Below are 25,694 nucleotides of genomic sequence, written 5' to 3'. Positions count from 1 at the left end.
CAACTGCAGCAGGGAAAGGTTTTTAAGGTAATGCAAAAATTGGCAAGTCTTAAAGCAAAGTACAGTACCTGAAATCTTCAGGTACTTCACTTAAGAGATTTTGATTTTAAGTTAAAGTGATTTTGTTTTATATCAAACTAATGACTAAAATACATGAAATGGACATTAAGAACATTTAACATCTGATTCATTAGTTATTAAACAAATATCCATAATTATTTAAATAAAATCTATTTAATAAGCATTCACAGAAGAGAATCTCTTGGAAGACTGATGACAATCACATCAAATTTTTTCTTAATTAGCTTTCAGTTATCTTACCTAGTTCACAGATAATGGCTATACACGCTCGAACCATTCTGTCTCTTTCTTGAAGACCATCATTTCCAACTGCTATCAAAGAATTAGTAATAGAACTGGGGAACAATGAAGCATTCACAGTGATCATCTGCCAAAAGTGAAAAAAAAAAGCGCCCTCTGGTTTCTTCATAATATTTCTCTAAACATACTCACAGATTCACTAGCATTTTGTTTCCTAGATACTACCAGACCACTCCATATATTACTTGGTTGTATCCTGCAAATCCTCAAAACGCTTTCTTTTGTTCTTGAAATTCTTCATTAATCAATTTACCGTTCACTTCCCACTTCAGTTGTTTATATTATTTTATTATAATAAGAGTAAAAAAAAAAAACCCTGACTGTTGCAGAGAGAACTACTGCTACCTTCTTCAGATTTCCAAGAATTTCTTTATCGACAGAGAACACTATTCAATAACACAGAGCAGATTAAAAACTCTTCTAGAAGATTCATTCATTCTGCACCAGATATCTATCTTCAATACCTATTCAAATTTTTAATTAGCCAAGACTAAACTCTCTTGTAGAGAGATCCTTAGGCTGCTGCAGACTGCAAAAAAGGACAGCCAACAAAAGAAACTGCTATAGTATTTGGAAGGCAACTCTCAGCAACACCCCTATATCCTCTTCTATAGTACCTGATTTTCCTAAAACTGCAGTGTAATACACTTCATACAACTTCATCATCAGCCTACCAATATCTGAAGGGAGCCTACAGGAGAGCCGGAGGGGGGCTCTTTGTCAGGAGATTTAGTGACAGGACAAGGGGTAATGGTTTTAAATTGGAAGAGGGGAGATTTAGATTAGATATTAGGAAATTCTTTACTGTGAGGGCAGTGAGGCACTGGAACAGGTTGCCCAGGGAAGCTGTGGATGCCCCATCCCTGGAAGTGTTCAAGGCCAGGCTGGATGGGGCTTTGAGCAACCTGGTCTAGTGGAGGTGTCCCTGCCCATGGCAGGGGGGTTGGAACTCGATGATCTTTAAGGTCCCTTCCAACTCTAACCATTCTATGATTCTATGATTTCCAAGTAAGTGGCAAAACTTACTTTATGTCACAAAAAAACATACACACTTTAAACATGTTAAAGTTTTTAGATGTTTAGTGGATATTGAGCATTTTTTAACATCTCAATTTTACTTATTAGTAGAAAAAATGTGACATGGTTGAGTGGACTATAATAAATTATGTTGTTCCTTTTTTAAGCAGACATAAACCACCCTATTTCCCCTTAGTAATACACCTGTTTAACTTTAGTGATATTCACATTCCATAGTATATAGGATATGTATATTTAATTTTAGCTAACTATGAAAAAATGTGAATAGAGAGCTATTCAGACTTTGTAGTCAAAGTCTCATTTGGGGGGTGGAGTGGGGTTTTTTGCCTTTAATGCGTGCACAGGGTCTTGCTCCTTAATCTGGTATAAATTCTGCTTGTCCTAAACTAGCAGTTGAGGATTTCCATGACACAGGAGCTCTTCAGTAGCGTAAAGGAGCATTGGCTGTTAAAATCTGTTCTTCTATTCTGTCTCAAATTTATTGCAAGTTGGTTTTATTTTTTAATTGAAGAATGACTAAGCAAGGTTTAATTTAATATCCCTTATTTGAATGCTTTAACAAGTTTAATTTTAAGATGTGTTTTTGAGAAACGTCTCGTCATACATAATGTTGTCACCCACAAAACAGGAAGCTTTAAGATAGGACTTACCCATGTAGTCTTTCACTTTTACAATGGCATGAAGTAACAAGAATTAGCAATAAAATGGGTGTACCCAATCCACTCTACAAAATCATAACCTTTTTTTTCCTACTAACACTGACATGTACTTATGTGTGAGAACACAAGCAGCCTCTTAAGGCTGTTTTGCTTCGTTGTTTTCTTTGGTTTTAAGACATGAGAAGGAAAGATTTCTTTCCTTCCTATTTAATTCCAAGTATTTTAGTAGAATAAATACAAATAATAAATACAAACCATTTGCTTTCATTCTGCTCTACATATTGAAATGTAATTCTAAAGACCAAGGACAGGTGATGCAAGGCTATTTACAAGTGGCTATGATGAAGTAAGTAACAAAGACTGAATTTGGTCTTTAAAGATTCCTTTAAAAAAAGAGGAAGAAGGTGGTTCATATTATACCTCACCCTGACTTCTGCTTTGAAGATAAAAATTTCTGCCTATTAAATTATTGGAAAATGGGCAGAATTAATTCTATTAGATGGAGAAACACTTTCTGAAGTGTTGTTAAAGACAACACTGCTGAATTACAAAGCTCTTACTAGGAAATGTAGAGGTGATAGTACTAAACACTGCCCCACAGAGTACAGTCAAAAGAGAATATGAGCACTCAAAGTCTTCAAAAAAAATCAGAAATCAAGTTTAAAAAAATGTAAAGTTGGTTTTCTTTTCTCTTCCTACACTACTTCAACCTGCACTGTTTTTTAAACAAAGTATCACTAAGTGCCTTTTATAAATTCATAAAACAGAATGAATATTTTACATTTTGTTCTTCCACTCTATGAAACAAAGAGAAGAAAGTGAGAAAATGTTTTAAAGTTTTATATCTATGCTATTCTTACATGGGCATTTTTACTATCAAAGATGAGGTTAAAGAATTGCATCCATACTTTGGAACAGAAAACAATAGTTCCGAGATGCTGGTAGAACCCAGTTCAGCTCTTCTACAGCTCATAGTAAATTATCTCCTGTACAAATTAATTAAATCTGATTGTTATATTTGCCATTCATTCTCCTCTCCCAAGACCTTCATGTAATCTTTTAGGAATCCTGGTATCAAACTACTGAGGTCTGAGATCTTGCGGGAGATGAGGAGAGATGGGAAAAGGGCAAGAGCGTGGTAATAAAAAGACATAGTGAAAAAACAGAATGTACCATTCAGGATGTGTCATAATATCCTTTGTGAGAGAGCTTCTCAAGTATTGACTGCTCTGTGCCAATGCATACTTAACTGCATGCCCAGACAGGACTTTCATGAAAAAGGTGTTAACTTTACTTGTAGACAGGTTGGGTGGCTTTTTGTTTGTCTGACATCATCTTTTAAGAAACAAGGATGTTGTAGGTAGCAAGAGATGTTAGGAAACATCATTCATCAACATAGTTCTCAGCATCCCTGTACAGCATGTACATTCCATGTACAGCATCCTTGTACAATGATGGAGAAGCCCAATCAAGATTCTCAGTGGTAAGAGATTAAAATCTAAACGAGTCTCAGCACTAGCCCTCCTCTCTTTTGAATTATCAGCTATAATTTCTTCTCACATGATAAAGAAAGGTAAGGTATTAGAGACTGTGTGGAAAAACAACTGCTGATGGAGAAAACTTGGAGTCAGCACAGCTGACTGGCATAGCTGATAAGACCATATATAGTTAGATTTTACCTTTCTGACTAATCGAAGTGCTTGTGTTCTTTCTACTTCATTACTCTGCTGTATGTCAATACACCTAAAATAAGTTAAAAAACACATTTTGTTTATAACAGTTAAGGTGAAAGTTAGTGTTGTTGATGTCTCATGTTAATATTTATGTAATTGAATGAACAGAAGAATATTATGACTGATTGACCAATCATGAGTATGCTTGCTGAAAGGCAGAATTTTTAAACAATTAGCTTCATTTTATATTGAAGATAACTGGAAAAAAATATAATTAAATCACTAGAATATTCTCATATACAGTGACAAGGCATAACGGCTTCAACAAATATTTTCTGAGCTAGCTGCATTTGTCATTTCAAAAGAAACTAAACAAAGTATTTGTAATGTTTCACATCAACAAGTTTTGTGTGTGTTCTCAGATCAGAAAAGTCCATTTGCTCCAACAAAATTAAAAAACACACTAAAATTTACTATTTGTGTATATTTATCAACAGAAACACACACATATATATCAGTATATTAAATCCAACAAGATTTTAAGAAAGGAAACACTAGAAATTATAATATTTAGATGTACTCATGATACTGATCTTATTATCTCATGATTAGTTTGCCCTTTGGTATTCTTCTGTTGAGTTATGGGTTATACTTAGATTACAAATTCTTGGGCATGAACTACTTATTTTCCCCGACTTTGTACTAGAGGCTCCGAAGCACTATGATAATCAGAACTCCTCTCATAAAACAAACTTAAGACATGAAAATTACTGAGGTTTCAACCTTCTAATAACACCATAGATTAATTTATGATTAGTGGCATTTACAATTCAAAAACATCTATAATTTGTCTAATTTTTAAATTACTCATAGTATATCATATATTAGGACAGCATTTTATTTGGATTAGCTGGTGTGATGCATTATCCCTCTATTTTTAAAGAGGGACATTATCCATATTGAAGAAAAATTTTATCAAGCTACATATCAAGAATGTAAGAGGATATGAAAACACCTTTACTCACCTGTCTCAACCACAAAAAAACAAGTGATTTAAAATTGTACAATTTACAACAAGGAAGGAAGGGAAAATTACCTGGCTATCAAGTAATCTACTTTCAACTTTAGCACCTTCTGGAGAATACTGGAGTCTCGAATGAGATAGCGGAGGGCTCGCAATCCTGCTGCTCGCACCTCTTTTGCTTCATTTAGTAAAGCTAATCGCAGACTACAACGAAGAAAACAAGGGGAACGAACAATTATTTAGCAGCAGGTAGATTTCACCATCTGACATGCAGCTACTACCTACACATTTAAAATAAAAAGGTTGATTTTTAAAGAGAAATATACTGCAGTAATTTTCTGTCTTTGAGATATTCACCTGTACAGCCTATAAGGCAAGCCTTCACTCTGCCAGCAGATGACGACAATATATTAATCTGAAAAAGCCACAAACCAATTGCTAACTTTTTTAGAAGAACAGTTTGTACATCCCTGAAATGATATATGACCAAGACTTGTATATGACTTGTTATTTGACAAAACAGCTGAGCAAATATTAGTTCTGAAAAGGTATTCTGGATTAGTTACAATTTTGAAGAAAATTAACAGGTGGAGAGTATTTCCTCCTCTACTAGACTGCCAATCCATAAGCATGAGTCCTCAAAACAATGTCTTGACACCTAACAGAGACAAATTTGCACCTTAAGTAATTATATGCATCACTCATGAAATACATTATAGCAACAATATGTTTACATGAAACGTGAAAGAATCGTAACTTAAGCAGCCCCACACAGCACAGATTTCTACAGATTTAATGTCAACGTATAACCCAAATGTATTTCTCTTTAGACAGATTTTGAAAGCATTTGAATGCTTGCACTAAGGTGAGCTTTCCTTAACATAACTGTCACCATAACATATTTTCCTAAATTCACTAGCTAGGTAAAAAGAAAGGAGATTTTGAAGACCTCCAGGATGGAGTTTGAAAGCATTAAGTGACACACTGTCCTTTTGAAGGCCCTCAAAAGATTTGCCCCTCTTGTGCTTGACTACACAAGAACTAAAAAAAAAAAAAACCAAAAAACCAAAACCCAAAAAAACCTACCCCACAACAAAAAACCCCACCCAAACCCCCACAAAACACCAGAAGAACGCCAACTCTCAGCCACATATTTTAGTAGGATTGTTTTAGTGGACATCTAAGAATGTAAATACTTCAGCCAGCGAGACTGAATTTCAACCTATACAAATATTTTTTTTTTCTTATTCTAGGATGATCATGCATGGTAATCAGCTATTCCAAGGGCAAAATCTTCTGAATCTTTCTGCAGATCAGCCAGCCTGTGTAAAAGTCACTATAACAGGAACCTACTTCCAGGCAACATCTAGACAAAGTAGAAAGGCTGCAATACTATATGCAAATAAAGATGAACTGATTATTTATTACTTTCAGCACCAAATAGGGAATTACTTCAGGAAGACCATCATTGCTATAATATCAAATATGATTCTTCACATAAAGAGTGTGCCACTAATTGTCTGTCTCTATTTACTTTAAGCTGAGCTAGAAGCAAATAAAAAACAGATTCTCAATATTGTGAGGTTAAGAAAAATTCTTCCTCTAGAAAAGCTGAACTAAGAGAGATTTATTTCCAAGTCATTCAAGAAAAGCAGACAGAAGGAAAGACAAGTAACTCTTCAACTGTGTTGAGTAGACAATAGGTATTATTTAGATCATGAATCATTCTGTTTCTAGTGTTGCAGATTAGCAGAGATGGCAGTCTGAGCACGAGACTCAGTTGTTCTTAGTGATATTTTTTCTATTTGGACTTTTACCTCACAATTTGCAATTGGTTCGCATATGACAGTTCAAGACAATTCAGGGAATTTCCTTTTTGGACAAAAGTTACCCATTACTCATGAAAACAATGTCGTTGCTATCCATGACATGTCTTATTAGGACAGCCAAATACTGAATCTGGATTTATTTTTTTTCCCTTGTCAAGTACATTACTTTTATATTTGAGAGGAAAACATCTCTTGAATGGCAGAACAAAATAATCTTTAGACAAATAGTTTCTCAAAAGCAATTAATGCTTTGAAAGCTTGTTCTACAACTCACAAGAGGAAGATATTCTTATTTTGCAGACAGAAGTTAATTTAGAATTGGCAACAGTGAAACCACAACAAAGCACAACGTTACGATGAGATCCAACATCCAAAAGCAGAAGAGACCAAAAAGGGATGTGTCGCTGTATTTACATAGTGAGAATGCAATGAAAATATATAGCTAGCCAGAAAGACACAGTTCTAAAATAAAGGCCATAAAAACCCAATGAAAACAATGATATATAGAAGTGTACAAGGCTGAACAAAAACCTCTACATTAAAAACAAAAAATAAACAAAAAAACCCCACCAGTCAATGACGTAACTGCAAAAAACTGAGAGAATGTAGCATAAGCAAAAAGAGAAACCTGACCTTATAAAGCCAATTAAGATATGCTATAGCAGGGAGAAAAAAATATGTAGGAAAACCTATACACGTGTCTGTATGTGTCTGTGTGTTCTGACTTCTCATCTGTACCACAAGCAGAAGACTTGAAAAATGAATCAGACCTACTGGATAACCCAAAAGGAAAGGGAGAAGGAATGAAACAAATAAGAGAAACAAGCACTTTCTTTGTACTAAGTCATTGCTTTAGAGGTCTGCATGAAGATTCCTATCCTAAAGTCTTTTGTATTATAGTAAAAACGAGTTAGACTAATAAGTGAAAATGATGGAAGAACTGGAGAGAATTCATCAGTAAGTATTGTCACTAGCTCACCAAGCTTCACATTTAAGTGTTTGGAAAGATCATCAACATGAACGATCTGCATATATTTGCTAGCACCATGTTATAAATGGTAGTGGCTAAGATGGAGAAAAGGCGATAAACAGGTTGTCATGGCTTAATCCCAGCCAGCAACTAAGCACCACACAGCCGCTCACTCACTCACCCCCAGTGGGATGAGGGAGAGAATCAGAAGGGTAAAAGCGAGAAAACTCTTAGGTTGAGATAAAGACAGTTTAATAGGTAAAGCAAGTCACGCACACAAGCAAAGCAAAACAAGCAATTCATTCACTGCTTCCCATTGGCAGGCAGGTGTTCAGCCATCTCCAGGAAAGCAGGGCTCCATCACGTGTAATGGTTACTTGGGAAGACAAACATCATAACTCCAAACGTCCCCCCCTTCCTTCTTCCCCCAGCTTTATATACTGAGCGTGATGTCATATAGTATGGAATATCCCTTTGGTCAGTTGGGGTCAGCTGTCCCACCTGTATCCCCTCCCAACTTCTTGTGCACTCCCAGTCTACTCACTGGCGGGGTGGTATGAGGAGCAGAAAAGGCCTTGACTGCCTAACAAGAACTGAAAACATTGGTGCGCTATCAAAAGTATTTCTCATCCCAAATCCAAAACATAGCACTATACCAGCTGCTAGTAAAAAAGTTAATTCTATCCCAACTGAAACCACAACACAGAACAAAGTGTTCATGCTCAGTATATAAAGCTGGGGGAAGAAGGAAGGGGGGGACGTTTGGAGTTATAATGTTTGTCTTCCCAAGTAACCATTACATGTGATGGAGCCCTGCTTTCCTGGAGATGGCTGAACACCTGCCTGCCAATGGGAAGCAGTGAATGAATTCCTTGTTTTGAGGAAGTGAGCGAGCGGCTGCATGGTCTTAGTTGCTGGCTGGGGTTAAACCACAACATTCTGTAGAACAAAAGATTTCCCTATGGAAATTAAGATAACGTTGAGAACATCAGAGAAAATTACAGAACTTGCATGTTATTTCCAAAGTACTTAGCCTACCTCAAGGTCATTTCCTAAATTAATTCATTAACAAGTTCAGTATTTGCAAGTTACTCAGAGTAGCCGTACAGCAAAATCATCTGCAAACAGAATACTACTGCAGAATGGGTATAACCCTATAGGGGCAAAATTTTTAAAACTGTTTGAAAAGTCTGTATTTCATAAATACAATTTATCCTATCAATATTTCTGAAGAACTACCAACCAGCACAATTATGGTTAATAACTGAGTATTTGGGTTGCATGCTTGAGCTTGAAAATTATGACTATAGCAGAATAATCTACATATATACATAAAAAATTTGCTTCTCATGTACATACACAGAAGAGTCACTGGACTAACCAAAGTAACATCGCTAATCAAGATAATTTTTCTGTTATCTGTCTTTAATTTTTGAGAAATCTTTTGGCATTTTTTTTTTAAGTAGGGGGCTATTATTCATAAGGTGTCTGCCGAGAACAACATTTTTATCTGTTCCTTAATTGTGTTTGGATTAGCAGGTCTTTCCGCAATCTTTTTCCTATAAAAACAAATAATAGTATTTGTATAACCTTTTAAGACTTGTATTTTAAATTATTTGGTTAAGAACTCTGAATTTTGAAGTTATACTCTTAAGCAATGTTTAGTCCCATCATAAAACACTATAATAGATTACATAAATAAGATCAGAAGACAATAAACTATTAAAGCTCACAGCAAAATACAGATTCACAAAAACACTTATTAGCATTTTTAGCTCTAGCAAGGAAAATCGGTTTTATTTAATAAAACAACTTACAATATTCCCACAAGAAAAAGTACACAAGTTTTCCCAAAAATTTACTTGAAGAGTTGTGGCAATTAGCAACACGGACTCCGCTGGAGAGTAAAGCGAAGACCTTTATTAGCATCACAAAGCTCTTTATATATCTTTCAACACACAGCTAGTATTATTCCATTCCCTAGTCTCACAAAACACATCGGTACTTTCCCACTGCTACTACCTTATCATAGTTTTCACAACATGTTCCATATATGGTATACACAAAGACAGCATGCGGATGTCGCCTGCTTGTCCCTCTCAGGAGCTGTGTACTGGCTGCTCCATTTAGTCTTCCCATGGTTTTCTGCCCATCAGTGCGAGGATGTCATCAGTGCTGTTCCCCAGGTCCGCGTCCACAGCTGCTTCTTCCTCCACAAACAGTGACTAGCTTTTTCTAAGCTTTCTTTCTTAAGTCAGATAACCAAACTGAAAAAACACTAAATCATATTGGATACTAGATCTTAGGTGTCTCTGCCACCAATGCTGAGTGTCAGGACAAATTTACTGTCTGTGCAAAACCACAGAAGTTCTGGAAATAAGCATGTAGTTTGACTGTCAGAAATGGCAACACAACATAGGAAAATTCCCCTTGAAAGTACATACACAAGGTGTTTCAGTAGCAAGGAAAGCGATGCTATAAAGATATATATTCACACCAAATTAACATAAAATGTTTATCTTTAAATCCTGGTTCTACTTCAAGAGTATGCTCTAAATTCTGTAAGAGCACATTTTTTAGTAAAAGTGCTTTCTGCAAGTACTGAGATATTTAGAGGTATTTCTTTACATTTCTGAGGAATATAATAAAGAAATACACACTTTAACTTGGAGGGGTTTTTCCCCCTCTTTGCCTGAAAGCATATAATGTATTTAATTTTACTCATTAAAATATTTTTAAGGTGTATATATTTGCATTATGAAGTTTCAAACACATTAGAACTACAAAACACTAGCTCAAAAATACAAATACAATTGATTTAATTGCACCTAGAACGATTATGTACCCTATTATTGCTCTAGTGACCCTTACTACTTACCATATTATGATACTGTCATACGTAAAACCTAGTTTTTCTTCAGCATGGCCAGTATTACAAAGAAGCTGAAAATAAAAGAAAACATCTATTACTTATAAGTCTTTAAAAATTACTATGTAAAACTGAAGATTTCTGGCAATGCTTTCAAAGAAAGCTGAGGAATTTCATTCACGGCAAGGGGAAACTTACCAACTTGAGACTTCCCCAAGAATTTCTGCTGTCAGTATTCTATGCCTACATATGCCAGACACACACAAACCTGTGGCCTCTCATACTAGGAAAAAGCTTGCACAATTGTGCAAGCTGCCTACTGGTCAATTTTTCAACTCCAGATTGCTCCTCTTGCTGCCTTTAAACTCTTTTCAGAAGAGCCAGTAGTTGTGCAATTGGTAACCTGAGCAGAGATGAAAAAGACTGAAGTCAAAGCACATCTGCATTCAAAAAAGCGGCTTGGGTGAGTTTTGAAGCAAAGATTGACACTGCTGGTCCACTGTCATGTTTTGCCACAGCAGCACAGGTGTAGAAAAAAAGCACTGCCAAGTGTCCTGTAACTGACATTCGACCTGGCCTGCCATCGATTCCATAGAATTTGTACCTCTGAAAAGAATCAGTGCAAAGGTTGAATTTATGCACACAAAAAGACGCCAATAAACTCTGAAAATTTCAACCATATCTGTCCACTTTGAGCACAAGACTGAAGATTTACAAGTGCAGTGTTTACATCCAAAACCAAACTCAAAAGGAGCAATCTAGTGCATGCCTGTGTTTAAGCCTCTTGAGAAAAGAAAAACGATCTCTTCTGTGAGAAGAGCTGATGCTGTTTTCCTTTGCAAGAGCAGCAAAGAAATTCCTAGTAATCTCATTTACTATCCGTAGCTAAAATAGAAAAATACTTTACTATTACATCCAAAACCCAAAGCACTTTTCCAAACACTTCCAAAAACCCAAGTAACCAATACTGATTGCAACAGCTTTGCACTTTGTCATTTTGGAAAGAGGTTCAGTTTGGCATTTAGTTCTGAGCCAGTGCAATATTAACAGTTTCTCCTCAGTCAGGAATTCAGGAAACGTTTGTGTCAATTAATCAATACCCCTGTTGTAAAATTATTAAAATATATCAAACTCTGTGCCATGTTCACATTCTGTGCCGAGTGCAAGGTCCTGCACGCGGGTCAGGGCAATGCCTGGTATCAATACAGGCTGGGGGACGAGGGGATTGAGAGCAGCCCTGCTGATGACTTGGAGGTAACTGGTGGATGAAAAGCTGGACATGAGCCAACAATGTGCGCTAGCAGCCCAGAAAGCCAACCTGTCCTGGGTTGAGAGACACAGGACTAACTTTTCTTCTAATGCTGGGGAAAATTGCACTTTTAGAAGACTCTAGTGTCTGAATTTGTGAAAATATTTACTTTATAGCCAGCCAGGCTCTGTGGGATTCAAGGTTAGTGTTTTCGAGCCTTGCCAGGTGCAGGGACAAGGAGGAGCGAGGCCTGGGCATTTGACCCAGGCTGGCCAACAGGAGTATTTCATACCATGAACGTCACACCCAATATAAATTAGAAAAGTTTGCTGCGTAGCGGGCTCTCTCCCTGATGGCGGCGGTCCAGACAACTCCTTGCCCCGGTGCCGGAACCCTGAGGCCTTCCCTTCCTCCTGAAGCCATTGCGCTCGCAGTGTCCGATACTTGTTATCCACTGCTGGGAGTGCACAGCTTCCTACTGATATAGATGGCTGAGTATAATTTCTGTATATCTTATATCAGTATTGGGATTAATACCGGTTCTTTAGTATTATTGTTAATTATTTAGTCTTAGTCTATTAAATCTATTTATACTTCAACCCTTGTGTTTCTTTGTGTTCTCCAATTCCCCTTTCCGGGTGGGGAGGGGTCATCGGGTGATAGAATAATTGTCTAACGACAATAGATTGTTATGGGTTCTCTCAAACCATAACAAATTTGGCGCCCAACGTGATATTTTAACAAAATTTGGCATGCAGTGTGGTATTTTAATGACCTTGATACTTAATGTGATAGTTTGCATGTAATTTAAATAGTGCTGGGAGAATCAGAGGCTTTAATTTGAGAGTTCTGAAGGGTTGAAGCTGTAAACAGATTTGATCAGATTTGTAAAACAGTCATTATGGATCCGTTGGAGTGGTTTCAATGTACTGTAAATGGAATTCTCTGGTATCTCTGTGCAGCTGTATGTGGGCAGCTATGGGAGTGGTGCAAGAGGTTGTTGCCATTTCTTACTGGTTTAGGGAAGCTTATCAATTCTAAATGTGGAGTTAAAAGCATTGCCTTGTTATTTTGTGCGGTGGTGTTTTGCTATGTTATTGGGTCTTCTGTAATTGTTCCGTTTTGTGTCACTTATGTAATTGCATCTCGCAAATCGCCGCGGTTAGAATCACCTCAGAATGGGGAAGGATCCTTTTTGGGCACCGTGCATAATTACACCTTGGGTTATATTACGTGCCACTTAGTGAGGGGGTGGATATCTTTTAAGGATTTGTATGTTCCAGTAGCATCAATAGTAACAGTTTTTGAGAGTTTGAAATACCCTTGGAATGTTTTGGTCATTGTGCTTATATTGTTAATTTTTGCGGGCTTGTTCTTTTTTATGGGCTGGATTTACGGTAGCAGGAAGTGTCTGATAGAGATCCCACTGGCCCCCCCGACAGACATTGCTCCTTTAGAGAATCTGCCGGCCTCCCCCACAGTCAGTGCTCCTGTGCAGCCCCCGCAGACTCCTGCAGCAGATGTTCCTCCCGTGCAGACACCGCCAGTCCCCCTGACAACTACTGTGCCTGTCCAGACCCCACTGGCCCCCCCAGCAGACATCGTGCCCGCGCAGACACCGCCAGTCCCCATGACAACTACTGTGCCTGTTCAGACCCCACTGGCCCCCCCAGCAGACATCGCACCCGTGCAGACCTCGCCAGCCCTCCCAACAGACCCTGATCTTATCCAGACCATGCTGGCTCTCATGACGAGACCTGCAGCTGCACCAAGTACTGAATCTACTTCGACCTTGGTAATGGATGATGCAGCTGATCTACAGACTCAATCAGTGCCAGTGTCAGTCAACCCTGTACATAAGAGGAAGCGTGCCATAGCATCAGATGACAATGGTCAACCAGGGACATCAGGCAATACAGTAACACAGGAAACTACTCGATCATTAACCCTAACTGAGCTGCGAGACATTCGTAAGGATTACAGCCGCCAGGAAGGCGAGCAAGTGATTCCTTGGCTGCTCCGATGCTGGGACACTGGGGCTGATAGTTTGGACTTAGATGGTAGAGAAGCCAAGCGGCTAGCACCATTAGTTAGAGAATCAGGTATTGACAGAGCTTTTGGAAGACCACCACAATCCCTCACCCTCTGGAGGCGACTCCTGTTAAGTGTGAGGAGCAGGTATCCCCATAGGGATGATATCATGTACCAGCCATCCAAGTGGACAACTATTGAGAGAGGTGTTAAGAATCTAAGGGAAATAGCTGTGCGAGAGATCATTTTCAGTGACTTGGACGACCTGCAGACATCATTAGATCCAGATGCACTCAAAATTACTGGACCTGTTTGGCGCAAATGGGTACTGAGTGCACCAGCAGCATATGCTAATGTATTGGCATTATTTTGCTGGACAGATGATGAGGCACCGACGGTGAGTGATATGGATGCTCAAATGCAGCATTATGCAAATAATCTTCTTTCTGCCCCACAGGCCAGTGTCTCAGTGCTGAAGAAATCATTTGGCAAGGCCAATATCTTAGGTGGGGACAAACACTTCCCTACTAAACCTGGTCGAGAGAAGCAAAGCACACCACGACACATCCTGTGGTCTACCCTGCGTAATCAGGGAGAAAACATGAGGAATTGGGATGGAAAACCTACTTCGGCTTTACAGACACGTGTACGTGAGTTGCGGAGTAAGACACCTCCCAGGAGGGGTTCTTCCAGGAGAAGTGCTGCTCCAGTTTCCAGAGAAAAGTCCCCTAGAAGGCAGAGATGGGCCTCGGAGCCTGATTTACGACACGCAACTGTCACAGATGGAAGTGGTGCGCTCTCTCATCAAAACTAGGGTTGCCCTGCCTCCAGCCAGGGGGAGGACAGGGACAATTGAGTTTATTGGACTGTGTGGATTCGATGGCCTGGCACATCAGAACCACAAAAGTATAGGGCCCTGGTGGACACTGGTGCACAGTGCACCGTAATGCCATCAAATCACAGAATCACAGAATCACCTAGGTTGGAAGGGACCTTTTAAGATCATCTAGTCCAACCAATGAAAAAAAAACCAAAACCAAAAACAAAACCAAAACCAAAAACAAAAAAAACCCACACACACCCCCCACCACACCACCCAACACTAATCCATATTCCCAAGCACCATGTCAACTCCTCTCTTGAATACCTCCAGGGATGGTGCCTCAACCACCTCCCTGGGCAGCCCATTCCAATGCCTGATAACCCTTTCAGTAAAGAAATATTTCCTAATATCTAACCTGAACTTCCCCTGGCGTAACTTGAGGCCATTACCCCTTGTCCTATCATCTGTAACTTGGGAGAAGAGACCGACCCCCGCCTCTCTACAGCCTCCTTTCGGGTAGTTGTAGAGAGCGATAAGGTCTCCCCTCAGTCTCCTCTTCCCCAGACTGAACAACCCCAGCTCCCTCAGCCTCTCCTCGTAGGACTTGTGCTCCAGACCCCTCACCAGCTTCGTTGCCCTTCTCTGGACCTGCTCCAGAACCTCAATGTCTTTCCTGTGGTAGGGGGCCCAAAGCTGGACACAGTACTCGAGGTGGGGTCTCACCAGTGCCGAGCACAGGGGGACGATCACCTCTCGAGTCCTACTCACCACACTGTTCTTGATACAGGCCAGGATGCTGTTGGCCTTTTTGGCCACCTGGGCACACTGCTGGCTCATGTTCAGCCGACAGTCGACCAACACCCCCAGGTCCTTTTCTGCCAGGCAGCTCTCCAGCCATTCTTCCCCAAGCCTGTAGCGCTGCCTGGGGTTGTTGTGACCCAAGTGCAGGACCCGGCACTTGGCCTTATTGAACCTCAGTAGGGGAATTCTTCCCACATAGGGGAAGAATCTGTCACTATCGCTGGAGTGACAGGAGGATCTCAAGACCTGACTGTACTGGAGGCCGAAGTGAGCCTAACTGGGAATAAATGGGAAAAGTTCCCCATTGTGACTGACCCGGATGCACCATGCATTCTTGGCATAGATTACCTCAGGAAAGGGTATTTTAAGGACCCGAGAGGCTACCGGTGGGCATTTGGTGTAGCGGCGGTGGAGATGGAGAAAGTTGTGCAACTGTCTACATTGCCTGGCCTGTCAGAGGACCCTTCTGTTGTAGGGTTGCTGAGAGTCGAGGAACAAAATGTGCCCATTGCTACTACAATGGTGCATAGGCGACAATATCGCACTAACCGAGATTCTTTGCTCCCTATTCAGCAATTGATTCATCAGTTGGAAAGCCAAGGGGTGATCAGTAAGACTCACTCACCCTTTAATAGTCCCATATGGCCAGTGCGAAAGCCTAATGGGGAATGGAGACTGACAATAGACTATCGTGGCTTGAATGAAGTCACACCACCATTGAGTGCTGCTGTCCCAGATATGTTAGAACTTCACTATGAACTGGAGTCAAAAGAGGCTAAATGGTATGCTACAATTGACATTGCTAATGCCTTTTTCTCTATTCCTTTAGCAGCAGAGTGCAGGCCACAGTTTGCTTTCACCTGGAGGGGTGTCCAGTATACCTGGAATAGACTGCCCCAGGGGTGGAAACACAGTCCTACTATTTGCCATGGACTGATCCAGACTGCACTGGAGAAGGGTGGAGCTCCAGAACACCTGCAATACATTGACGACATCATTGTATGGGGTGATACAGCAGAAGAAGTTTTTGAGAAGGGAGAGAAGGTAATTCGAATCCTCCTGGAAGCCGGTTTTGCCATCAAACGAGGTAAGGTTAAGGGACCTGCACAGGAAATTCAGTTTTTAGGAATTAAGTGGCAAGATGGGCGTTGCCAGATCCCAATGGATGTGATTAACAAAATAACAGCTATGTCACCACCTACTAACAAAAAGGAAACACAAACCTTCTTAGGCGTTGTGGGTTTCTGGAGAATGCATATTCCTGGTTACAGTCAGATTGTGAGCCCTCTCTATGAAGTGACTAGAAAGAAGAATGATTTTAAATGGGGCCCTGAGCAGCAGTCAGCCTTTGAGCAGATTAAACGGGAGATTGTTCATGCAGTAGTCCTTGGGCCAGTCCGAACAGGACAAGATGTAAAAAATGTGCTGTACACCGCAGCCGGGAAGAATGGCCCTACCTGGAGTCTCTGGCAAAGAGCACCTGGAGAGACTCGAGGCCGACCCCTAGGGTTTTGGAGTCGAGCATATAGAGGATCAGAGGATCGCTATACTACCACTGAGAAAGAGATATTAGCGGCATATGAAGGGGTTCGAGCTGCCTCGGAGGTAATTGGTACTGAAGCACAGCTTCTCCTGGCACCTCGGTTGCCAGTGTTGAACTGGATGTTTAAAGGGAAAACTCCTTCCACACATCATGCAACTGATGCAACGTGGAGTAAGTGGGTAGCACTAATTACTCAGCGAGCTCGAATAGGGAACCCCAATCGTCCAGGAATTCTGGAGGTAATCATGGATTGGCCACAAGGCACAGATTTTGGAGGATCCCCAGAGGAGAGAGTGGTGTGGGCTGAGGAGGCACCACCATATAATCAGTTATCGGAGAACGAGAGGCGATACGCGCTGTTCACTGATGGATCTTGTCGTATTGTAGGAAACCAGCGAAGGTGGAAAGCTGCTGTGTGGAGTCCTATTTGACGAGTCGCAGAAGCGACTGAGGGAGTGAGTGAGTCGAGTCAGTTTGCAGAAGTGAAAGCCATCCAGTTGGCTTTAGATATTGCTGAGAGAGAAAAGTGGCCGGTACTTTATCTTTATACTGACTCATGGATGGCGGCGCATGCATTATTGTGGAGGAATGGCTGAGTGAAAAGGGACACGACTTGATTGCAATGAGCAACCCAGTCTTTGATAGGGATGAAAGCCCGGAGGAGGCTGTGAACTCTCCTTGAGAAACAGAAGTATGAAGAAGTAGCTACATGATAAACAAGAGATAAGCGGTACTGCCTCCAGGAGATAGAGAAACATCTGCTGCACGTGGACAAGAGGTCTGCACTAATTGTGTGAGCGCTCTAGGCGCGTGAACAGAGACTATAAGCCAATCGTATAGCTGTCGCTAGCGCGTGCTCTGCTTGTCTGTCTTTATATACTCTGTGAGAACTTGAATAAAGTGAGAACGATCATACTCATATTGAGACTCATCGTTACTCCAGGTCCGTCTCCCACTCCGACATCTGGTAGCAGAGGATGCACAGAGATCGATGGCTCAGCGGGACTGAGTTCTCCGAGTCTGCGGTAAGCAGCTAGAGGAGGGGAGTGGGAAACCACGGCTGGGAGGAGTGCTGCTCGGGCGCAAAGGCGGGAGCAGACAACGGTGCGAGGTGGCCTCTCACCTCCCAGGCGCAGTGATGCAAGTAGAAGCTGCGGCCACGCTACTCGCTGGAATCCTCTCTAAGAGAGGGAATGAAGTACCGGCGAAACTGTTGATCAAGTTAATTAAATTAGGACAGCGATGGGGTCATTTTTCTGACACACCTATGCTGTTTTCTGTCTCGGAATGGCGAGACTTTGGAGGGACGATGTGGCAAAAAACAATTGAGGGGGATGAAAAAGAGGAGAAGGAGATAAAGACCGTCCGTGGGTTGTGGCATACTGTGCTAGAGACTTTAAAAGCGATGAAAGCGCAGCGGGAAGTTGCCTGTGCAGCTGCTCAAATGTTAGGTCCAGGAGCGGCCGCCTTAAAACCTGAAAGTAAGCCTGGACCTATTGCGCGGTTCTTTGGGCTGCCCGCGGTAAAGGGAATGACCGGGACTGTGTGTAAAACTGTTGCTGAAATTCGAGCTAATGAGGACTCTGACCCTCCTGAGAAAGGAAAAGACTTACCGCTGAACCCCTTGCAAAACTCGGGAAAAGCGGAAGTGAGTGATGCGAAGCCGGAACAGAAAAGTAATGCACGTGCGGAAGTGCCTCCTCAGAAAACTCCAGCAGGGGAGGGGCCTGAAACGTCTACTGATCTCATCAATTTGGGAGGAGCAGCGTGTCGGCCTCCACCCACAGCACCGCCTCCAGCAACTCCGCCTCCCTTGTATCCACCGTTACCCTCCTCCAGTGATTCGTCTGGTCCGCCAACTCCACCTGCCGACAAGAGTTGTAAACTGTCCACAGACAAAATGTTACAGACAGTTTGAAGGCGCCTCGAGGAGTTAGATTTACGTGTGGCGAGGAAGAATGATAACATGCCTCCATGGCTAGTGAATCCCTCAACACCCCCGAGAACTGCACGCTGGAGTGGCATTATTAGAGACGCTATTTTAGAAGGACAGTGGGGAGCAGCCGCTAGTCTGGGCAGAACTCCACCTCTCGCGTGTCCTGTTGTACATGTAAACAATACTGGCAAATGGGAACCACATGATTGGAAAATTTTACAACAAGCTCGCACCACCATCTCAACTTATGGAGTAAAATCTGAGGCTACCCGACAAATTGTCAGCTGGATTTTTTCTGCTGATCTGATGTGTCCATATGATTGTCGTAACCTAATGAGACTGTTGCTTACTCCAACACAATATTTGTTGTGGGAGTCCTCCTGGCAACAACGAGCCATGAATGAAGCAGCTCGAAGACAAGGGGAGGGAGACCCCCTCCGTGGAGTCATGGCAGAGATGTTCACAGGGCACGGAAAATTTAGTGACTTGCAAGTACAGTTGACGTTTCCAGCAAACCTCTTACAGCGATCGGCGCAACTTGCCCTGGAGGCGTTTCTCGGCCTCCCAGGATCTACTATTCCGTCATTTGGTACCATGATGCAAGGAACTACAGAAAAATATAGTAACTTTGTTGACCGACTGTGGGAAGCAATCATGAATCACCCTGATTTAGATGACAGCGGCAAACAACAGATATTCAAAGTATTGGCTTTTGACAATGCCAATAAGACCACCAAGCAAATTCTAGCCAGTCTACCAAAAGGTGCAGCGCACAGCTCCCTGGAAATATCTCGGATGGTCTATCATAGACTCCAAGATGGCCACATAAAACCTTCTGTTAGCCCATGGAATACACCCATCTTTATAATCCCAAAAAAGAGTGGGAAATGGCGACTTTTGCATGACCTACGAAAGGTTAATGCACAAATGCAATCTATGGGTACATTACAACCTGGAATGCCTTCCCCTAATATGCTACCAGATGGATGGCATATATTGATAGTGGACTTGAAAGACTGTTTCTTTACCATTCCCTTACACCCTCAAGATACACAGCGATTTGCCTTTTCTATACCAGCAGTAAATAAAGCCTCACCTGCAGACCGCTATGAATGGGTTGTTTTACCACAAGGGATGAAAAATTCACCCACGCTATGCCAACTTTACGTAGCATGGGCACTGCAACCACTTCGAAACCAATGGCCGAACACAATAATCTATCATTATATGGATGATATTCTCTGTTGTCAAAAGGAGCCTTTCTCTGAAGAGTCTTTGCGACAACTAACCGACATATTATCAAGAAAAGGACTTGTTATCGCACCTGAAAAGGTGCAGCGCACAGCTCCCTGGAAATATCTCGGATGGTCTATCATAGACTCCAAAATTCGACCACAAAAAACCGAGCTCGCGACTCAATTGCGCACACTGACTGATGTCCAAACCCTGCTTGGACACATTCAATGGGTGCGGAACTGTGTTGGCATCTCCAATACCGACATTGCACCCTTAACAGAATTATTGAGAGGCAATCATCCAGCCGACAGCGTTACTCTGACGGCGACACAGCAAGCAGCACTACAACAAATTGCACAAAAACTGCAGTCGACGTGGTCATCTCGATGCATTTTAATGTTGCCAGTGTCTCTGATAATATGTAATGGCAGAGATTCACCATACGCAGTCATTGTCAGTGGCAAAACAAAAAGGGGGAACTTGCTTCTCCCTTCTCCTCCTTTGGTGATGCCACTGACAAATGCGAAGGGAAGGTAACAGAAGAGAATGTGTTCAATGCCTTAGAATGGGTGTTCTTAAGTGTACAGCCAAAAACGAGCATTCAAACGCGAACTGAAGCAGTAGGTGAATTGATACGAAAAGGAAGATCATGAATCATAGAAATCAGTGGTAAAGAACCAGAGGATATTAGCATACCTGTTAACGCTGTAGATTTAGAATGGTGGCTGCGCAATGACGCTGCCATGCAAAAGGCCTTGTTAGGCTACAGTGGGAGAGTGCATTCACAACAGCCACAAGGGAAATTGTGGCAAGTTCTAAAAAGAAATCAGTGGCTCGAAAGACCCAAGGTACAGAAAGACCCATTGTCAGATGGTATCACTGTGTATACAGATGCGGGCAAACGCTTCCGGCGTGCAGCCTGTGTTTGGCAGGAAAAAATCAATGGTGTCAGCATATCATAGAGGGACAACCTCGAGATTCCCTTCAAACATTGGAACTAACTGCAGTAGTATGGGCCTTGAACAATTGGCTAAGCACTCCCTTGAATGTAGTAACAGACTCATTATATGTGGCTGGAATAGTGCCACGCCTGGAAGACGCTCTACTTAGAGAGACAGCTAATCCTAGGCTGGGGAGTTTATTTATTCGGTTGCGAGCTGTGCTTGACCAACGAACAGCCGCCTGTTGTGTTATCCATATTCGTAGTCATCAGCTAGACCTTGGACTAGGCCAGGGCAATCAACTTGCTGACAGCCTGGTTAGTCCAGTGTGTCATGTGCCCCCTATGGATAAATTTCAGCAAGCTAGGCAGAGTCATGAGAATTTTCACCAAAATGCAAAAGGGCTAAAAAGACAATTTAATTTAACAGAAAATGAGGCTCGAGGCATTATCCAAGCCTGCCCGAAATGTGGGAGCCATGGCCCAGGAATAGGGTTAGGAGTGAACCCAAAAGGACTAAAGGCATTAGAGTTATGGCAGATGGATGTCACACATATCCCAGAGTTTGGTCGCTTGAAGTATGTACATGTGACCATTGACACCTTTTCAAAAATGATCTGGACAACCGCTTTGCCCGGAGAAAAGGCACATCATGTATGTAAACGCTTGCTTGCTTTGCTGTATTAGGAGTGCCTGAATGCATTAAAACTGATAATGGGCCTGCTTATGTTAGTCAAAAGGTTAGAGCGTTCTTGCTAAGATGGGGAGTCGATCACACGACAGGGATCCCACATTCGCCTACGGGACAAGGATTAGTGGAACGCACTCATCAAGTATTGAAGGACTATCTAGGTAAACAAAAGGGAGTAGAGACAGATGCCCAGCAAAGGCTACATCGTGTGCTCTTTACGTTGAACTTTCTCTGTCTCATGGGTGATCGAGAGGAACCGCCAGTGATGATTCACCATCAAAACCTTAAGTTCAATAGTTCAACAATACTCCTGCAACTCAAAGTGATGTACAGAGATCCAGTCTCTGGAATTTGGATGGGGCCCGTTCCTGTTATATTTAATGGTCGAGGTTATATGTGTGTCTCCACAGATTGCGGTCCAGTGTGGGTGCCCAGTCGAGCTGTAAAACCTGCTCTGACTCGACATGATCCGCCTGACAATCAATATATTCAAGATCCTGACCCTGGGGATATTGATCCCGGCGGTAATGACCCTCCACAAGATTGAACCTAGGGAAAACATGTGGGTTACCTGGGCGAATAAGACAGGACAACAAGCTTTTTGTCTATCGCTTGCCTCTGCTACAGAGCCTTTTCGGACATGTTTGATAGGAGTACCTGGTTTTAAGGTAGAAGACTTTAGCAAGTATAGTAAGCAGAACTGCACTAATTCCCAGAGCGTTAGTAATTGTAGTGCCACGCTCCTTAATAGCTTGAATGTTACACTGCCTTGGGACCCTCAAGAATTAGAACTGTTAGGATCAATGAGAATTGGAAATGTCTCCCAGAACTGGACTCAAACCTGCATATTTTTTGGAGGACCTGCCTTTACTGGCGTAAATTATTATCGATCATTTAATTGGACGGGGTGGACAAACGTCACTCCGAAAGCAAACTACTATGACTATAGATATAAAGGCGCATTTTGTGGCACAAATGACACTTCAAAACAAGGACTGGGAGCCCTTGGAGTTGAAACGAAAGGGGAACAGCAAATTTGGAACAATGGCACCCCAAAAGCCTTGCCGCCAGACATGTTTTTGATATGTGGTGACAGGGCATGGCAGGGAATTCCGAAAAATGTGATAGGTGGTCCATGTTATCTTGGCAAATTAACGTTGTTAGCCCCAAATCAAAACTGGTGGAAAAATGTGACCAAGGGAGAAAACGCCGCACGTACAAAACGGGCGGTCACGGGTCTCCCACCAAATTGCAATGATGACGTTACCTTACTCAGTCCCACTGAGAGAGTGTTTTTATCCTTGTTTGTACCTGGGGCAGCGGCAGGCAGAGCTTTGAAGGAGATAGGACGGTTAGCTTGTTGGGCTGAAAAACAAGCTAAAGTCACCACTGAGGTAATAGAAACTCTGTTAGGAGATCAAAATAGCTTACGCCACGCAATTTTGCAGAATAGAGCGGCAATTGACTTTTTGCTATTAGCTCAAGGTCATGGTTGCGAGGATTTTGAAGGCATGTGCTGTATGAATTTGTCCGATCACAGCGAATCAATTCATAAACAGTTGCAGTGGTTGAAAGAGCATGCAAACAAAATTCGTCAAAACCATGGGTTTTTAGATGGGTGGCTGATTAACCTGTTTGGGAATATGCCACAATGGTTAGTAGGCTTGCTTGTTGAAGGCTTGCACATTATAATAACCCTTATGATCATAGGTCTGTGCTTATGTTTAGTGCTTAGTTGTATTAAGAGAGCTATGTTAAAAGTACTAGACCAAGCCTGGATTGCTCAAAAACAAGAAGGGGGAATTGTGGAGGAATGGCTGAGTGAAAAAGGGCACGACTTGATTGCAATGAGCAACCCAGTCTTTGATAGGGATGAAAGCCCGGAGGAGGCTGTGAACTCTCCTTGAAAAACAGAAGTATGAAGAAGTAGCTACATGGTAAACAAAAGATAAGCGGTACTGCCTCCGGGAGATAGAGAAACATCTGCTGCGCGTGGACAAGAGGTCTGCACTAATTCTGTGAGCGCTCTAGGCGCGTGAACAGAGACTGTAAGCCAATCGTATAGCTGTCGCTAGCGCGTGCTCTGCTTGTCTGTCTTTATATACTCTGTGAGAACTTGAATAAAGTGAGAACGATCATACTCATATTGAGACTCATCGTTACTCCGGGTCCGTCTCCCACTCCGACACATTATGGGGGTGGTTAAAGCAGTGGAAGAAGAGCAACTGGCAGCACAGAGGTAAACCCATCTGGGCTGCTGACTTGTGGCAAGATATTGCTGTCCAACTAGAAAAGCTGTCTGTGAAGGTACGACATGTAGATGCCCATATACCCAAGAGTCGGGCCACTGAGGAACAACAAAACAATCATCAGGTGGATCAGGCTGCTAAGATTAAAGTGTCCCAAGTAGACTTGGACTGGCAACGTAAAAGTGAATTGTTTTTAGCTCGGTGGGCCCATGACACTTCAGGCCATCAAGGAAGAGATGCAACATATAGATGGGCTCGTGACCGAGGGGTGGATTTGACTATGGACACTATTGCACAGGTCATCCATCAATGTGAAACGTGCTGAAATTAAGCAAGCCAAACGATCAAAGCCTTTGTGGTATGGAGAACGGTGGCTGAAATATAAATTCGGGGAGGTTTGGCAAATTGACTATATTGCCCTTCCACAAACACGCCAGGGAAAACACTATGTTCTTACTGTGGTGGAAGCAACCACTGGCTGGCTGGAAACATATGCAGTGTCTCATGCCACTGCTCGTAACGCTATCTTAGGCCTTGAAAGACAAGTCCTGTGGCGACATGGTACTCCAGAGAGGATTGAGTCAGACAATGGGACTCATTTCCGAAATAATCTTATAGATGCCTGGGCTGAAGAGCATGGTATCGAGTGGATATATCACATTCCCTATCACGCACCAGCTGCTGGGAAAGTCGAACGATGCAATGGACTACTGAAGACTACACTGAAAGCGATGAGTGCTGGAACATTTAAAAAGTGGGATGAACATTTAGCAAAAGCCACCTGGTTAGTCAACACCAGGGGAACTGTCAGCCGAGCTGGTCCTGCTCACTCAGAGCTTTTACCTACTGTGGAAGGGGATAAGGTCCCTGTGGTGCATGTAAAGAATATGTTGGGAAAAACAGTCTGGGTTACCCCGGCCTCAGGTAAAGGCAAACCCACTCGTGGGGTTGCTTTTGCTGAAGGACCAGGGCATACTTGGTGGGTGATGCAGGAGAATGGAGAGGTTCGATGTGCACCTTTAGGAGATCTGATTTTGGGTGAGAATCCTTAATTTAAATGATACGGTGTCAATTGTTGCCTAATACTAACAGTGTTCAATAAGTGTTTTTCAGGATAACGTAATGGTAACGGACCCAGAGTCAGTTCTGTCGAATGGTGTCCAGCGACAGGGAACATGCTGGCCGTGAGCACAACATCTTATATGGATGCGCCCAACTCCAACCATCTGTGATCCTGTATTGAGGCCTGGTCCTGATCCGACAACTGTGTGAATGCCACATCACTTGTTCCTACCCTAAAAGACTATTATGATAGATGGAACTCACAGTTTTGGACTAAAGAAATTTAATGGACCTTTTAGAGGAATAGCTCATAACTTTAGAGGATTATATATGTCTCTCTATATATATATGTATATTAGAAGATAAATATAACAGTACGCTGAAGTGTGACATATATATGGTATGAAATAAGGGGTGGAATGTCCTGGGTTGAGAGACACAGGACTAACTTTTCTTCTAATGCTGGGGAAAATTGCACTTTTAGAAGACTCTAGTGTCTGAATTTGTGAAAATATTTATTTTATAGCCAGCCAGGCTCTGTGGGATTCAAGGTTAGTGTTTTCGAGCCTTGCCAGGTGCAGGGACAAGGGGGAGCGAGGCCTGGGCATTTGACCCAGGCTGGCCAACAGGAGTATTTCATACCATGAACGTCACACCCAATATAAATTAGAAAAGTTTGCTGCGTAGCGG

At 42.1% G+C, this 25,694-nt stretch overlaps 1 protein-coding gene across 1 annotated transcript in view; it reads right to left on the bottom strand.

The window, feature by feature from the left end:
• Positions 1-25,694, bottom strand: part of LOC141476718 (rapamycin-insensitive companion of mTOR-like) — a 141,137-nt gene that overhangs the window by 68,029 nt on the left and 47,414 nt on the right. Inside the window, exons 4-7 of the mRNA XM_074165523.1 lie at positions 10,453-10,517; positions 4,848-4,979; positions 3,758-3,821; positions 322-448 (exon numbers count right to left, since the gene is read on the bottom strand). Coding sequence (XP_074021624.1) covers positions 322-448; positions 3,758-3,821; positions 4,848-4,979; positions 10,453-10,517 — 388 coding nt within the window. The remainder of the gene's footprint in view (positions 1-321; positions 449-3,757; positions 3,822-4,847; positions 4,980-10,452; positions 10,518-25,694) is intronic.

This window comes from Numenius arquata, chromosome W (assembly GCF_964106895.1).
Source record: "Numenius arquata chromosome W, bNumArq3.hap1.1, whole genome shotgun sequence".
Classification (NCBI taxonomy): Eukaryota; Metazoa; Chordata; class Aves; order Charadriiformes; family Scolopacidae; genus Numenius; species Numenius arquata.
This window is presented reverse-complemented; position numbering and strand designations above follow the sequence as displayed.